The following is a 17,799-nucleotide window of genomic DNA, read 5'->3' on the forward strand; positions in this document are numbered from 1 at the left end:
CTTAATCTTAGCATGGCGTCGCTCAGGCCCCACAGTGGAGATTCTGCATGACAAAACAGCTCACTCTTTCAGCAAATGGCAGGTTTTCCTCCAGGATGGCATTCTAGTGATAAATAACACTGTAGACACGACTTCATTTAGGTGTTGTAAGACGTTTGTTGAGTTGCTGGCTCCAGCGGCACATAGGTGTACACAGTGACTGTCTTTCCGTCACTGCTAAGCGCCCGGTTTCTCTCTCTACTTCTTCTGACACAAAATGAGGCACAAAAGATGAAAGTCTGGGAATAAAGACAATGCCCACGTCAGTTATTTTAAACAAGGCTCCAATTTGCACAAAGGTATACGTGATAGTCAGGGGGATTTTTTTTTTAACTGCCAACACTCGAGGTAAACATTATGCTGAGTAGGACATGATGGATTCATTTGCCATCAGCAGAGATGGTGTTATTTTTCTTACATGGATGTCTGTCCTCTCACATTCGGTTTTACTGTTTCAGTGAATTCATAAATGACTAATTATTGACAAATGAGCTTCTTTTATCCAGTTACAGATTTTAATGCCTGTGAAAATTCAGCCATCCATATCTTGTCCATGCAGTTTGCTGCATCCATTTTTATGTCCAATATATCTCATTACAACCTAATCATGCTTAAGATGCTTCCCTGTGTTGATGTCATTATTCAGCGGCAAAACAGCAGTTTTAAGATATTTACTATTCTTTTCAGCATCTCTCTTGTGCTGTTCTTACTGAGCGGCTCACATTACTGAGGTGTCCTCTCACTTCAAATATGGATCTTTTTTCATTTATAACCGATCCCTCCTGATCAGAATAAGTGATGTGGTCTTTGTGATTCCATCCTCAAAGCCCTGCCACTGACTGGTGACATGAAAGTAAGATACCAAATTTGCATTAAGGCAAAAGAAATATTGAAAATCAAATGTAGCTTGGTTAGTAGCTTCCCACTCATGTGACAAAGATAGCCCCTGATAGCCGACTCCTTGTTCTGTGTATGTGTGTGTGTGTGTGTGTCCCGACAGTGAGAGACCTGATAATGAGGCTGCTGTGGAAGGTGGTGGACAAGATGAGGTGTTTCCGGAAACGTTCTGCCTTTCCTCTCCTTGGCATTCTCATCACCTTTCTCCTGTTTTTAAATCTCAACATGGATAATGAATATGTGCTGGTAAGTTGTTTGGCTACGAAATAGTCTCCCAGGAATCTCGTTGAGCCTTGTATCCAAACGTTATGCTCCATCTTTGCGCTTTATAATGTGTTGCATGCCTTCATCAAAGATTTAGATTCAGAGCAGATTGACTGTGTTGAATTGAATGTGAAGATTTTTTTTTTTAGGAGGCTGAAAAAAGACAACTTGGAGAGACGGTGATACATCCCGCAAACTCTGAAAGATACGTCCACACATTCAGAGATCTTTCCAATTTCTCTGGTACCATAAATGTGACATATCGCTACCTTGCAGGAATCCCTCTGCCACGTAAAAGTAAGTATTTCCACCTTAGCACTCAAACTTATTTGAAGTATGCACCACCTGAGATTTTACCCCCCCCCCAAAAAAAATAAATGGCACAATAGCATTTGTTTGACATCAGTCATCAGTCTGAGCTCTAATCATCGCTGATTGCTAACAATCTGACAGGTTGTTCAAGATTTCAGTAGTGCATTTTACCAAAAGATGTTTTTATTTGCAGAGTATCTCACCATTGGCTTGTCATCAGTCAAGAGAAAAAGAGGCAATTACCTCCTGGAGACCATCAAATCCATCTTTGATCAGTCCAGTTATGAGGAACTTAAAGAGATTGTGGTTGTGGTCCATCTGGCAGACTTTGACCTGGTCTGGTGTGAAAACCTGGTGCAGGAGATCACCAGGAAGTTTGCCCACCACATTATAGCCGGACGCCTCCTGGTGATCCATGCTCCAGAGGAGTATTACCCATCTCTGGATGGGCTGAAAAGAAACTACAATGACCCGGAGGACAGAGTGCGTTTCCGTTCCAAGCAGAACGTGGACTATGCCTTCCTCCTCAACTTCTGTACAAACCTCTCTCACTTCTACATGATGTTAGAGGACGATGTGCACTGCTCCAGGAACTTCCTGACAGCCTTGAAGAAGGTGATCACCTCCAGAGAAGGTTCCTACTGGGTGATGCTGGAGTTCTCCAAGCTGGGTTATATTGGGAAGCTCTACCACTCCAGAGACCTGCCTCGACTGGCTCATTTCCTTCTGATGTTTTACCAGGAGATGCCCTGTGACTGGCTCCTCATTCACTTCAGAGGCCTTCTGGCCCAGAAGGACGTGATCCGCTTCAAGCCCTCGCTGTTCCAACATATGGGCTATTACTCCTCTTACAGAGGAGCAGAGAATAAATTAAAGGATGACGACTTTGAGGAAGACTCCATAGACATACCTGACAACCCTCCCGCTAGCCTTTACACAAACATCAATGTGTTTGAAAACTATGATGCTACTAAGGCGTACAGCAGCATAGCTGATGAATATTTCTGGGGGAAGCCTCCCTGCACTGGAGACTTTTTTGTTATTGTGTTCAACAAATCAACAAAAATCAGCAAAATTAAAATCGTTACAGGTATAGATGATCGTCAGAATGACATTCTGCACCACGGTGCTCTGGAAGTGGGGCAAAAGCTGGTGGAAACCAAGCAAGGGAGGCAATGTACTTCCTACATTACATTAGGAGAGTTTAAACGTGGCACCATTGAGGTTCACAACGTGGACCACAAGATCGGCTTTGACATGGAATGCATACGAATAGTCATTACTGCCAGTCAGAGAGAATGGCTTATCATAAGAACTATCAGCTTGTGGACTACACAGCCAGTAAGTCAGTAAGAGAAATGGGACAATTTCCTTTGCTATCTAAATGTATTAGTTTTGAATGTTTCACAGTTTATTTTGGACTACTGTTGGAGGATTCCTATTTGTGCATTTTGAAACTATCCATATTTTCTTGGATTCTTGAGAGATCAACGTTTTCATTGTTTTTTTTTCCGCTATGAATTAAATTGAGAGATCTGTATGCAGCCTTTCTAGTGATGTTTCTTTCTGAACAAAAGCATCTGTATATGAAATTGCTCTTACTTGGTCATATCAGTGTGTCCTATAACTGTATGAGAGTGACAGAATTTCACTTCAAAACATTTTAAAATCTTTAGTCTAGTAACTGTGCACTTTGCCTGCCATTATGCACCTGTGGACCAATTTTCTCGTCACTGTGTGCAGTTTGCCTTTCATTTGGGTCAAATGGTAAGATTTACATAGGTTAAGACAGACAGTGCTATTATTGTTGATTGCACCAAGGTCATAACAAAATACAGGCCTAGTTATATAATTATTTATCTAAATACTCCCTCCAACATTTTTAGAGTTAAACATAAAGGAAGGAAGACTCTGAACATAAAAGTGGATCAAATTTGTGCTATAATATAGTTTTGATCATGTGAGCACACTGAGCCAAATTGATTGTGATTAAATATGTTCATAATTCTGTGTGAGCAGGAAAATCAAGGATAAAGGGATTCTTTATGTCCATTGTTCTGGCTCTTTAGACTAACTTGATGGCTGACTTGGTCAGGAGCTCTCAGTAGCTGAAGACTAGCAATGCTAGCCAGCATATTTACACCTTGTTTGAGGACTTGTCCAATGGTGCCATTGCGAGTCACTGGCAGTACCAATAACGGAGTTAAACGACTGAGAATACACTGTTAAAAAAAAGAAGAGTTCAGTCAATTCATTTCATGAAGTTCTGCTTAGTATTAAGTGTTTCTTTTAAAAAAAAACTGCCAATGGCATGAGCTCATCCATTTGTTCTTTACAAAATATACAATTTTGTGGCACTATCTCAAAATGAGTATGATAATTTTACTTGTTTCAAGACAATGGATATTGTCATAATCAAAATCAGAATCATTCTCAAAGTCTAGATACAAGTGAGACTAAGTAGAGAAGAGAAAAATCAACGTATCTCCTCCAAAAAGCAGAATCGGTTTTCCATTTATTTAAGAAAATTAAATTTCATCCTTCATCATTAGACTCAGGTCTGTAATGACGTATACTTTCACGGTATGATTGCATCTTGCTGCCACCTTGCGGTGAAACTGTGGCACAGCGACAAAAGCGTCATAGTATTTCATACTGGACCAGAAGCAGACCGGTATCATGTACTCTTTGCGGATCCCTCATAGTAAAATACCTACCCCGTGTTTGCGTCATATTATCTTCTCTTTGCAAACTGAAAGAATAAATGCTGACCTCTGGATATTTGCGTTTTGAGAGGAGTAGGTCTACTGGTCTATCAGATTGCAAGTGTTCCTCGTGTGTTGAACACTGTTCCAGGAGTCATCAGTACTATCAAGGATCAGAGTCCCCTTTCAGGGTGAGTACTGTGATGTTCAGTATTAGGGGAATACACCTTTAAGGACACAGGGAATTATGGGATAGTAAAACAGAGCAGCCACGGGAGCGGGAAGGTAGACGAGGGTCAGTCGGATTATGTGCACGTTATGCATGGAGCGAAATAAACATGCCGAAGTTCCACGGCTAATTCAGAAACGGTGTTATCATCTGTGAGAGTGAAAAATAGGTCATTACAAGTACCACCCTCTGTCTGAAACCATGAAACCTATCCTGCCAGTATTATCTATTACCATGCTACCAATCGAGCCACTGTTGAACTAAAACTAGTGTTTTGAATAGAAAAGACAACTCCGTCAACATCTCCAACTCTGGGACCTGAGCATTTGATTTGGGGAATGCCGGAATGGCATACTTCTAGCGCGCGCACACACACACACCATCTACTTTTATCTCACTTCCTGTCGCTTGCATCCGCTCCTCCTCCTGAATTTCATTTCCTGCTCTCTGTCTGCACACTAGAGGTGTTTTGTTTGCTTCTTGTTTGTTTGACATTTCCTGTTCCCTGCAGCCAGCCATGCATCAAGACACCATCCTCACTTCCCTCTCTCCATTTTGTCTACTTCCAGTAAGAGAGGGAGAAACAAAAACAAAAAACGGGATTGTGTGCGTGCGAGCGAGCGAGAGAACTGTATTGTTATAATACACTTACTTTTTAAAGCGCCTTTCATAAAACCTAATAAAGCACTGTTCATGCAAGCATAGTTGTGTTCTGAATAAACGGAGAACTGGTGGAAAACCGATCCGATCCAAGAGAGAGAAGAATTACATTTTATAATACAATGATAAAACGCTTGCTTTGTGAACTATGTGTCTCACCAAAATTACGTTGCATGGTAAATTGAGCTTGGGGTGTGACGGGTTGAACTGCCCTGAACTTGGCCTGACCGCAGGGCAGAATGGACTTTTCAACATTAAACATGTAAAAAAATCGAATCCGTCGGTAGCCACATGTATGATAAACTGCTTCCCTGTGTGCCCCCCACAGCCTATCAGAAAGCACTAAATTCTGTTATCTTAAGATGTATTGGCTAACTGTGTCATGTGACGTGAATCGATTTATCACACCTCAACACTGCTCCTGTCATACACTTAACGTTAAACCGCCACTCCATTCTTTGGTTATCTAGTTAACTTTTACTGAACAATTGAAACGCCGAAAAAATAACGGATTTTTTTCAGGGCAATGCCAACGAAAGTTTGGGATTGCCAGCAACTTCATCCGGAACAACAACAAACGGAGACAGTTCTTCGGCAATATTTAAGGAACAGTGGTGAGTTTGACGTTTCTTTTTGAATTCTATACGTGGAGACCTATTCTTTAGTGTCTTATTTATGTTGTGTTCGGGTCTGCCGTGACCCATTTCAAGTTAAAATTATATAATAACTACAATCTAGTTTTTTTTTTAATTATTGGAACAAGGCATTATGATATCCTCCACAACAGCTATATGAACACTACAAAACTTATTTTGACTATCTTAGCCAATTCTGAAGGTCTCTCTACAAAAAAAAGTGTGTCATTTGGTGTTCGGGTCTGGGAAGACCCAGCAGTGCGTTGAAATGTTGTGGGTAACTGGGTCAAATTTGGCTCAATCAAGATTCATCTTTGACTTTGGACACCCCCCGCTCCACCCTCTTCCTCCACGGGAACAATTATTTTCTCGCAGTATGCCCTTGTACTCCCAATCCCTCTGGCACCCCTCCCCCCACGGGAACTCAACCTTTCTCAAAGAATATGGACACTGACACTGAAATTCAACTTGAACCTGAACACACACCCCTTCCTTCACGGGAACAATTATTTTCTCGCAGTACAGTGTCGTCTTTGATCATCTTGTGGGGGGCGTGGCATGAACAACATTGCACAGATTGTCTCGCATAAACATCTATAAATATCTCTGCCAAGTTTATTTGAGTTTCATTCAGCAGTATCTGTCGATTTCACAATGACCAAAAGATTTTTCACTGCCCGTGAGGCTCTTGATCACATCTTTGAGGAGGGAGATCAGGCTTTGGGGGAGAGAGATCAAGGCTGAAATTGAAGAAGATGTGTCTGAGATGAAGATGATGTGGAGTATGTGCCTGAACATGATGAAGACACATCTGATGAGGAAGTAGGCCTGGATGAGCGAGAACAACAGCAAGATGGCATGGTCCAAGATCCCTTATGAAACCAAATGCCGAGCACAAGCTCAGAACATCATCAGAATGACCCCTGAGGCCACTAGATTTGCAGTGTCACATGTCCAAGATATAAAGACAGCATTTAAGCTATTCATATCACAGTCTATCCAGACTATCTTGATTGAGATGACAAACCTGGAAGGGAGAAGAGTGTTTGGCAACAGTTGGAAGGAAATAGACAAAACCTATCTGGATGCTTACTTTGGGCTGTTGCTTCTTGCTGGCATGTACAGGTGTGTATTCTGCATTGTACTTTTATTCTCTTATGAACTCAAATGTCCTTTTATAATGTGTTTCTTTTGCCCTTGTTGTTGAAATGTGGCATACAAATAAACCTGCCTTGTATTGCCTTGCCTTACAGATCCAATAATGAGGCTACTGCCAGCCTATGGGACGCAGAGAGAGGCCGGAGTATTTTTCGTGCGACCATGTCACTTCAAACCTTCCATGTCTTGTCAAGAGTCATTCACTTTGACAATCGGAAGCCAGAGTTGCTTGCTGTGCTCATGACAAACTTGCTCCCATTAGGGAGTTTTGGGACAAGTGGGTGGAACGCTTGCCATGCATCTACAATCCAGGGCCAGAGGTCACTGTAGATGAGTGACTGGTCCCGTTCAGAGGCCGCTGTCCCTTCAGGCAGTATATCCCAAGCAAACCTGGGAAATACGGGATTAAAATCTGGGCAGCGTGCGATGCCAGGACCAGCTATGCATGGAACATGCAAACACGCAAGTATGCACTGGAAAATCTGCAAGTGGAGTGGCAGAGAAAAATCAAGGCATCCGGGTGGTGCTGGACATGACACAGGGGCTTCAAGGGCACAACATCACCTGTGATAACTTCTTCACATCTTACGCCCTCGGCCAAGAACTGCTGAAGAAAAAACTGACAATGGTAGGAACAGTCAGGAAGAATAAACCCGAGCTTCCTTCTGCACTGCTAGACACAAAGGACAGAGCCCCTCTCTCCTCAAAGTTTGCATTTACGGAGACCACCACAACGGTGTCATACTGTCCAAAGAAAAGGAAAAATGTCGTCATGATGTCCACCCTCCACAAGAATGCTGCTGTGAGCAGTAGGGAGGACAAAAAGCCAAACATTATCCTGGACTACAACAGGAACAAAGGCGGAGTCGACAACCTCGACAAGGTCACTGGCACGTACACTTGCCAAAGGAAGACGGCCCGGTGGCCATTGGCTGTCTTTTATAACATTCTTGATGTCTCAGCCTACAATGTGTTCGTGGTGTGGACTGAAATAAATCCTGGGTGGAACAACGGCAAGTTCAACAAGAGGAGGCTCTTTCTTCAGGAGCTGGGGAGAGCTCTGGTGAATCCCCACATTCAACAACGTCAGTCGGTTCCCCGAACTCCTGGCTCTGCCAACTTGGTGAGAGAGCTGCAGGCTGCAACCCCACCAGCAACCTCCACTAGGACTGAGCCAGAAGACGCCAGTGGCAGCAAGAGAAAGAGGTGCCAGTCCTGCCTTCCCAACAAGGACAGAAAAACCAGCACGACTTGCCACACTTGCAAAAAATACATCTGCAGGGAGCACGCTCAAACAATTGAATACTGTGATTCATGCATATGAACACACACACATAGACACAAAGACACACACACACACACTGGATACACAGAAACACCTTTGTTCATGTTTGTGTTTAATTTTAATCTGCTATTTTGAATCAAATAAAGTTGTGTTTTATGAAAAAAGGCTTGTTTTTTTATCTTTTTCTAACATAAATCTATATGGGTCAATTTTGACCCATAAAACCACAGAGGTTACTATAGTTAATAGTATAAAGTTCTACAAACTTTTTTTAGAAATTGTATTCTAACATTAGTCTTTTATAGTCAGATAACATAATTATCCACTGTCTTCACTATAGGGAATATAATGAGTGAATTTAATCCCATTTTTAACTTAAAAATATGTGGTGTAATGTGTCTTGGGACCATAAAATAAAATTACAACATTCATGCATAATAAGTTAGTTACGATGTAGTAAAAACAATATTGGATGATAGTCATTGTTTTTGAGTGTTTTGGACTGAGGGTTCAAAATTGACCCGCAAACACACGGGACAGAAACAGCTTTCGAACACAGCGCAATGTGTTAGCTGTAACGTAACCTTGGAAGTCAAAGTCGGTTCAAAGTTTGGGAGCGAGGGGATGGTGGTGTTGTGTGTGTGTGGGGGGGGGGGCTGACCAATTCGAAATGCGTGTCGCGGTTCATGAATTACAACATATTGTAGTGAATTCAGGGCGCAAACACAGGAACTGCCGCAGCGCGAACCCGTATCTTCCGCACCGCGAGATACATCGCCAACCGCTCCACTAAAGGGTCTGACTCGTTAGCCAAGGGCTAACGTGTCTAGTTATCCATGCACGTTATACTACCCCCCCCCCTCCTTCGGGAAAGCGCGTCCGCGCGTATTCCACTTCTGACGCCAATGTAGCGAATTCGGGGGGGGGGGGCAACCACAGGAGCCGTCGCAGCCGGGAGGCGAACCGTATGTCGCGCACCGCGGGAGCAATCTAGTCGAGCGGTTAGCGATGTCTCCCATGATACGGGAGATGTGGATCGCGTCCCGGCTACGGCGGTTCCTGTGGTTGCCCCCCGAATTCGCTACAATATCATGTATGTATGATGTATGCATGTATGATGGTTTAATTTGAAAACAAGTTGTAAGAGTTACCTATGTGAGAAGTAATACACTTAGCAATTAATTCGAGACTTGCCACAAAAGAAATAAAAAAGCTTATCCGTAGCAAGTCTGGCTCCATAGGATGGATGACGGAGAAAGGTGTGCAACAAGATCTGTTATGTAGCATTTTAAATCAGAAATATTGCCTGACAAAGTACTCTTGGATCATATCAGTTTCCCAGCAAGGCATTTTGTTCCCAAACCTATTCAGTGCCGACATTGTTGGACATTTTTGACACAGCTCACTTGTGTGTGAACATGATTTGGGGATGTGTGGTAAATGTGGAGATGAGACATGCAGCAGGAGAAACTGTGGAAAAGAACCCAAGTGTAGTGTGGTGGGAGTCATGAGGCATGGCAAGCAGACTGTCCAAAGAGAAAAACGGAGATGGAAGTCATGAGGATAAAGTCCAAGAGAGGGCTAAGCCACGAGGAAGCAGCTAGGAAAGAAAAGATTCAAGAGGCATGGGAGAACAAATCAGGTAGGAAGCATGATGAATTATTATTATTGTTGTTATTATTATTATTTGTAAGGAAAAGATTAAGTTCCTTGCATTTCTGGCCATGGTGATTAACTGCGCCAATGAGGCATAAAGGAAATCAGCGACGATTAGAGATAGAGGTTGAAGCAGCAACAAAGTTTTTGGATATTGTGGGACTTACAGGAGAGGAAGTGCAGAGGCTGTTGAGAGAGGCTTTCAGAATCAGAATCAGATTTATTGCCAAGTACATGAGCATACAAGGACTTTGTCTTGATATGTTATTGCAAGAGGGAAAACTTAACAGTAAAAATTAAAGGTACAATCAGCACCCGTTCAGAGCTGAACATGAGACCACACAGCAGCCCCTGATGTCCAACCATAGGTGGCAGGAGCTGTAGCTACAAAAAAAAAACCCAACAATAATAATAAATAAATAAATAAATAAATATATAATTTTTTTAAGTTATTAACAGAATAACAGTTATTTAAAGGGTAATGCATGTTTTATGCAGGGTGTCCATATACAGAGAGCACAGCAGGGAAGATATAAGGGGGTGGCAGGGCGGCGCTGTCAGGCACTATGGGTGTCTGAGGGCTTGTTATAAAGGTCTACTGCTGTAGGAAATAAGCTGTTCTTGTGGCGTGAGGTTCTGGTTTTTATAGACCATAGCCTCTTGCCAGAGGGGAGTTTTATGACGAGACCATGGCCTGTGTGGGAAGGGTCGGATAGGATCTTTGCTGCTCGCCTCAGAATCCTGGAGGCATACAGGTCATGAAAGGACGGCAGATTTCAGGCCCTCTCAGAGTTTAGATTGATAAATTATAGTTGAGAATGGGGTGACGGTTGGGGAAGAATTTTTTTCTAGATTGGATAGGAGAATTTAGTCACAACGTAACACGACAGTTGATGGCGATAATGCTCCGCACGGTTGCAAATTCGCTATTAAAACGAAGAAGAAGACGTCTGACTAGGCGATCCGTACGTCATCAACCAGCGACAGCGTCCTGTCAAAACAAAAGGCAGCTGTAAGGCTGGTTCATCTAGCCGCCGAGTTTACTCAATAAATACTCAGTCATGTGCACCGAGTGCAGTTCTTGGTAAGAAACCATCTTATTTAACCAATACGATACACAATTTTAGTCCTCTTTGTCTGCGGATGTTGCGAAGATTGCCACCTTAACTGCAGCAGGTTGGGTTACCGCGGCTAAATGAGTCGGGCTTTTGTGTGTAATGCTAGTTGGTTATGTTGACGCTTTTCGTCGTCCCTCCAGTGGCAGTGAAAACGGTACGGGATGTTTAGGCGAAGGAACGTTAGCACTTAGCGTATTAGCTGTTGTGTACGACGTCAAGCTTATCGATTAAACACCAACTAATCTGTTGTGTGTCTTCATCAAAACAACTAACAGTCTCTAATAGGACTTAATTTCTGATTCGGCACAGCCAATTTGCTGCCAGTGACACCTATTATTTTTTTATTTTGTTTCATGTATGTATTTATTTGCGAGCTTTGTGGTGAAGCAGTCAAACTAGGCATCATCCACTGTGTCAAGTGTACGTTGCTGTTATTTGACATGACAAATTATGATTAATCTGTAAGAAATCTCTAGTTTGAAAGGTGGAAGACTTAACTTTTATGTTTACTGACCGTAGTGGCAAGTAATTCAAAATTAGAAGGTTTTTATTTTCCATTTTGTGTTTTCATAGACAACATTCTTGTGTCAACAGAGTTTATCGTAGTGTCATAGCAACAACATTTTCTTTTGCTTTCATTTGTTGCTGACATACGACAAGACAGAGAAATAAAAAAGGAAAATAATTGTGTAAAAAAAAAAGTAATTTATGAATACTAGTACATTATATATTTACAAATGCTCATGCAGGCAGTGTCATGTATCATGCAGACGTAATGAGTAGGCTAATGAGGTGAGTGAATGACTGGTTCTGGATGCCAGTTGACCATTAGTTCCTATGGTGGGGTGGTGACAGGTCAGTTGATGATGAGGACTATTGCTTGAGGAAAGAAATCTTTCCTTTCCCTGGCATTTCTATTGTCTTGAAAATCCTGTAACACTGCCCAGACAGGAGTGCTAGGAACAAGGCATTTGCCAGAGTGATCATCTTCTGTACATCTCCTGGACCTGGAACCAAAAAGGTCCTGGAGATGGTGCCATTCAAAACCAGTGGTTTTCTTAGCTGTTTGTCTGGATAACTTGCTGATAATGACTAAGTCTGGCTTAAGATATACTTTCCAGTCATCTGGATATTTTTTTTTTAAGCTGGACCTCAAAGTTATACTTGCTACCTGCCAAAGTGGCAGGAGTTGAAACAAATGCCTAACTAATCCTGAAGTTATTGTTGACTTGTAACACTTCCATATTACCTCACAGGCTTTCCTAACCTTGTCTCCCAGCAGTACTGTCGTGTGAGTGCTTCAGTCAGGATGGGCCAGCAACTTTCAGGCCAAGCGGTGATGACCCGTCTGCCTGAGAAGCTGGTGAAACATGCTGGGCTGGTGCGTGACAGCAGCTACCTCACCTACGAGGAGTTTCTGGCAAGAGTGGCTGAACTTAATGATGTGTAAGGCTTTCACATGCTGTTCCAGAAAACTAACTAGTACAAAGGGTTCAAGACCATAAAACACCTCCTTAAGAATGTCTGTAAATACTAGGGCAGGGAATCGGCAGGTACCTCCATGTTCAATGATACAACATACAGCCCCATGTCTTACAAAGTCTTAAGGCATGAGTTTGCTTCCCTGAGTAAACATTCAAATGATTGAAATTCAAGCATTCAGAGATGTAAAAATCATTGCATCAAATTTCTTTAAAGCATCTCTTAGTTGTGCTTCAAAAGTGCGATTCAGCGGAAGTGCTGCGGTTTTAGAATTGTCACGGTTCAGTAGTCACAGCCATGCACAGAATCAACCCCCCCCCCATCCCCATTGCTAATAAATGCCTATGGCTACTTAGTCTAGACAGTTCAACTTGATTAATATAGCTTTTAAGATATAAAACTAGTTGGTACAAGTAGCCAATTAACATTACCAAATTGGGCAAAAAAAGCATAGGCCTCTGATAATCATGGGGGTAGAAAAGCAGAAAAAGTCTTACACTTGTTTCCAATTTAATCGAAGTGCTTATGGTTTGATACAGCGACTGTAATGTCTTCTAGCATTTTAAAATCTGTTGGCAAGAGTGTGTATCTTACTTGGCAGGGTAACAAAATGGAGGTTTTTTTATGAATTGATTGAAACAATTTATGTGAACAACTTTGCTCGTATGCGCTGTTTAAGTATTGTATCAAAGTACTCAACCCAGTCTATTCCCAAACATTAGGCTCCTACCTGTACCTGTTTATATTTTGCCTAGCTCTCTCTTAGACACTAAAAGACAGAATTAGGCCCGTTGAGTGGCAGTACTGATTTCTTGCCGAGTCGTGGCAAGAGAAACAGAAAAGCTGTTACTATGCTGTATGTAAACATTTTCAGCCATCTTAGCTAATACAAGAAATTTGAACAAGCAGAATAAGAATACAATGACTGAAATATAAAAATATGCATGATATTAATGATATACCTTTTAATTTTATCAACTTGAACCAGTTAATTTATACTTTAGGTTTTACTGTAAAGGTTTTAAAGGACAAAAAAGGACTTTAATCCAAAGCAAAACAAGAGCACTCAACAACTTCCAAGATATATATGTCATGTGAGCTTGCGTGCATCTATTTGTGTTTATATGTGTGTATATGAGCATGTATGTGTATTGAGCATACAGTTTAACAGAGTCAGAAGTTGATTTTATTTACAAAGTAAGCATACAAAAAGACACATTTTGACCACATGTGTCGCTAATGTGAAATGCATAAGACCTGACACAACATTAGATAAATGATATATCTACTTATGAACAAGGAAAGGGAAATAAAATAATTTAGGAAAAATCCTCTGAATCTTCTGAATAGTATGCAAAATGCTGGCAAAAAGTCGGTAGAAAGCCATTTATGTATCTCACAAATTTTACAAATGGAAAGAAACTGTAAACGGTGTGACTGTACTTTATAGTGTTCACACTTGAGAATCAGTGTTTAGGACTCAAGCAAGTGAATGACGAGGTGTGACTCTTTTAGAGTCTGACCTTTTCTTTTTCTTTCTCTGCCGGATGTCTCCCAGTACTGCCAAGCTAGCTGCTGGGCAGCAGAAGCATTTGCTCTTTGAGGTGCAGCCAGGCTCAGATGCCACTGCTCTGTGGAAGGTGGCAGTGAGGATAGTCTGCACCAAGGTGAGAACAAATCAACCATCTCAGACGCTGCAATATGGACACACACGCACCCTTTGCATGCATTGGTCTGTGTGCGTGCATACATGAGAGAGAAAAAGAACATTAGAAAAGCTGTGTGTGTGCGTGCGTGTGCACGCATGTGTGTGTGTGTGTGTGTTTATATGCATATGAGTGTGTTCTTGTGTGACACTGTTTTGCACCTTATCAATAAGTCTGTGTAGCATAAGCAGTTATGGACTGGCTCCGTTTCCCCACCAGATCAACAAGGAGGATGGTATATTGGAGGCGTCCCGCATTATGAACCTTTACCAGTTCATCCAGCTCTACCACGACATCACCAGCCAGGCTGCCGAGGTGCTGTCAGCAGAGGGCGCCACTGGGCCCTCCATGCAACTGCCCTCTACAGACTCCTGCCAGGCCAGCATGTGGATGGGCAGGTTAGTACTGAAGAGGTCTAATTTCAGAAAGAACTATACACCATCATTAAGAACGTGTCTGGGACCGGCTACACTCTGAAGCTGTTCAGTTTCTGTTTAAGTGCTTTTGTGTCATGAATTTTTTGTGTTAAAGGTTTGTTAAAATGGATGTATGGTTTGTCGCCATTGCAGGGTAAAGCAGTTGACTGATGAGGAGGAGTGTTGTATCTGCATGGATGGAAAGTCAGACCTGATTCTGCCCTGTGCACATAGCTTTTGTCAGAAGTGCATCGACAAATGGTAAGATTACCCCACACACACACACACACACACACACACACACACACACACACACACACACACACACACACACACACACACACACACACACACACACACAGATTTTACCTGAATTCGTAGCCTTTTGTCTTTGTTCCAATGTTTGTTCTTTGCCTCTGAAATCATGTAAATATTATTCCACAAAATATGAAAACTTCCCTGGATATAAGCATAAACAAATACTGACTAGCATCAACATATATTTGGTAGGAGTGGACACAGCCGAAACTGCCCGATATGTCGCCTGCAAGTGACCGCTGCCAATGAATCGTGGGTGATGTCCGATGCCCCTACAGAGGATGACATCGCTGGTTACATTCTCAACTTGGCAGATGAGGCAGGCCACCCGCACAGACCTTAACACCCAACACACTGAGCCACTTTGATGAGGAGAGCAATCAAATCAGAGAGTATTTCATGATTTAGTTTTATTGGGTGGGGGAATCGAACAACAGTGAAGAAAGTAGTCTTTTTTCTGATACATTGGGTGTTTTGGGTCCCATTTGGGGGTTTAGTATCACCTAAAAAGCTTTCAAATTCCAAAATTTACTTCACCCAACCTTCCCATTTGAACCACTGTAAAATAAATGGTTCTTTTTGGGAACTGTGAGCTTGGTAAGTTGGCAAAAGTAGTAGTTGTATCAATGAAATTGTAAAAAAAAAATTTTGTTTTGTTTTTTTTGATATTACAAAATGTAGTCTATTCTCTAATGCACGAAAATGAATGAGGAGAGTATATACATTTCGGAGGTTGATTTAACCTCTAACTGACAGAGTTGACTTTGGGGCTGGAGTGAACCAATTATCTTAGACCTGATTCAGGTTCAGTGTTGCCTTTCACATTGCTACGGATGAGACCGAAACAGATATCAGGGAAGTTGATTGAGGCCAGCACACTTTTTTTGAGAGACTTAACTAAGCGTGACCTGCATACATCAAAGTTTTTCGTAATGCTCATGTTAGATTACTGAACATGGCCCCAAACCATAAACTACTCTTATAACCAGCCTATGTAATGTGATACTGCATGTGTATATCTCACATCACACAGCATATGACCTGTGTCTTGTACACATACTGTAAGATGACATTTAAGTAATGATACTGCTTTGATCCAGGTCGGAAGCAGATGTTTGACTATTAGTTTGGATTTGTGCAGAGTCTAACGGGTTTGCTATTTTTTAGAAAACTTGCTTGCTATTGACTCTTAGTGGAAAATAGCACTGGTCATCTTTTAAGTTTTAAGTTTTTAAAATAGAAATTCCTTTTTCTTTTCCATAATTTAAGATCTATTTTTAATCTGATTGCTGTATAGATACTGTGGTAACCTTCCACAAATATGTTGTAAACATACTTGCTTGGTCATGCCTATACATATTATCTAAACACGAAATTGCACTTAAAATGATGAATAACATTTTGAAATGGGCAGCTCTTTGTTTGCAAGTAAAATTAAGGCGTAAAATTTCAGTCATGTAGCAGATAAGTATTAGAGTGTGGTGAGCTAACCATAATTTCATCAACATAATAAAATTTTCGATAATGAAAACTGATGAATTATTTAATTTAAGTAGGGATTGATGTGGCATTGTAATTCTTGGATTTCTTTCACCTGTTATTCAACGAGTAACACACATCTTGCATAAAGTTGGTAATTTTCAGACATAATCCCCGTTAAACAATATTTAAACTTTTTATTCCAGATATGATACTCTAACATGAGATGTTTTATAATGGGTTCAGTAGAAACTCAAACAAAGCATTTTCCAAATTCACAGAAAATTGAATCAGTTCAAATGGACACAATGTTTACTGGGAGAAACATTTCATCACTCATCTAAGTGACCTCTTCAGTCTCAACTGACTGCAGGTATCCCCACCCTTATTAAGAATACAGTTGCATAACAACCGAAACCAATGATTGGTTTCATATGAAACTATCAGCCATTATGCCACTGTATTGTTTTAAAAGGGTGGGGATACCTGCAGTCAGTTTAGACTGAAGAGGTCTATTAGATGAGTGACAAAACATTCCTCTCAAATGTTGTGTCTAGACAAAATGATTCAATTTCCTGTGGATTTCTTACCTGGATTTATTGAGCATGCATCAAGACATTTTCCAAATTAGACATTAGATAATTATTAGGCTGTTCTCTGTTTATGTAATGGCCCTTAAACGTGAAAATGAAACGAGATCAAAAGTACATTTTAGTTGTCCCAATTGACACAACACGCTGTGGAAACATGCTGTAGCTCTTAACGTTCCTATCTGTATACTTTTATGCACTACATCAACCATTTTGTATCTTCAGAGAGGTGGCTGAGACCACCTTTGGTTGGTTCCCCACCAAGAATACTAAAAGATCTGCAGCTTAGGGCCAGATCTTATATTTCAGAGTCTGTTTCCAAAGAATGAGGCCGTACGGTCTGGAGCCTCGTCTTCAAATTCAGTCGTGTGGTCATTTCAGAGGTCATGTTTTAAAAAAGCAGCACATACCCTCAAGCCTGAGAGAATGATAATAACTCAATATAGCACAGTAGCTTAAGTTAAACTCTGCATTAATCTTGGCAGTAATATTCATTTGTCATCCCAAATCACAGCCCCTGACCGTGAGCATAACATTTGTACTAGGTTTTCTTGTTTGTTTCTAATAATTAGGTCTGCGACCTTTTTACAAAAATCTGACTACTGTCTAATTCAATGCTTCAGCCTGAGAGAGTATCTAACTATCCTTATTTAACAATTTACTTTAAAATCACGGTGAAGGGATTAGTTGCTTTTCTTTCTTTTTTTTTGTCATACAGAAAGCAGGAATTAGAATAACTTAACATGTAGGCATAATATATTGAAACTTATCATTTTTACTGTATTATTGAGAAAATATTCACTTTTTGCACTTTAATGCCTTGTGTTTTGTCAAACTGTAATAAAGATGA

The 17,799-nt window shown here is 41.1% G+C and overlaps 3 protein-coding genes across 9 annotated transcripts; all 3 read left to right on the top strand.

Annotated features, from left to right (window-relative positions):
• Positions 1-1,053: 1,053 nt before the first annotated feature.
• Positions 1,054-2,865, top strand: LOC130114443 (alpha-1,3-mannosyl-glycoprotein 4-beta-N-acetylglucosaminyltransferase C-like). Its single transcript, XM_056282326.1, has 3 exons — positions 1,054-1,182; positions 1,350-1,497; positions 1,706-2,865. The coding sequence occupies exons 1-3, from the start codon at positions 1,054-1,056 to the stop codon at positions 2,863-2,865; spliced, it is 1,437 nt and encodes a 478-aa protein (XP_056138301.1).
• A 1,320-nt stretch (positions 2,866-4,185) lies between these two features.
• Positions 4,186-17,727, top strand: rnf141 (ring finger protein 141). 7 transcript variants are annotated; one of them, XM_056281211.1, is made up of 7 exons: positions 4,186-4,408; positions 5,629-5,720; positions 12,241-12,404; positions 13,999-14,107; positions 14,366-14,544; positions 14,716-14,823; positions 15,073-17,727. In XM_056281211.1, exons 3-7 carry the CDS (start codon positions 12,268-12,270, stop codon positions 15,221-15,223), a joined length of 684 nt encoding a protein of 227 aa, XP_056137186.1. In that variant the 5' UTR covers positions 4,186-4,408; positions 5,629-5,720; positions 12,241-12,267; the 3' UTR covers positions 15,224-17,727. The 7 variants fall into 7 exon arrangements, with proteins under 7 accessions (XP_056137186.1, XP_056137190.1, XP_056137192.1 ...); XM_056281215.1 differs by lacking the exon at positions 5,629-5,720 and having other exon boundaries at positions 4,384-4,408; XM_056281217.1 differs by lacking the exons at positions 4,186-4,408; positions 5,629-5,720 and adding an exon at positions 9,717-9,826.
• LOC130114515 (piggyBac transposable element-derived protein 4-like) lies at positions 6,574-8,243 on the top strand. The gene is given in 4 exon segments (XM_056282391.1): positions 6,574-6,866; positions 6,995-7,110; positions 7,113-7,354; positions 7,357-8,243. Coding segments are annotated over 4 exon segments (1,518 nt in total). The 3' UTR covers positions 8,224-8,243.
• Positions 17,728-17,799: the final 72 nt, after the last annotated feature.

This window comes from Lampris incognitus, chromosome 6, assembly GCF_029633865.1.
Source record: "Lampris incognitus isolate fLamInc1 chromosome 6, fLamInc1.hap2, whole genome shotgun sequence".
Classification (NCBI taxonomy): Eukaryota; Metazoa; Chordata; class Actinopteri; order Lampriformes; family Lampridae; genus Lampris; species Lampris incognitus.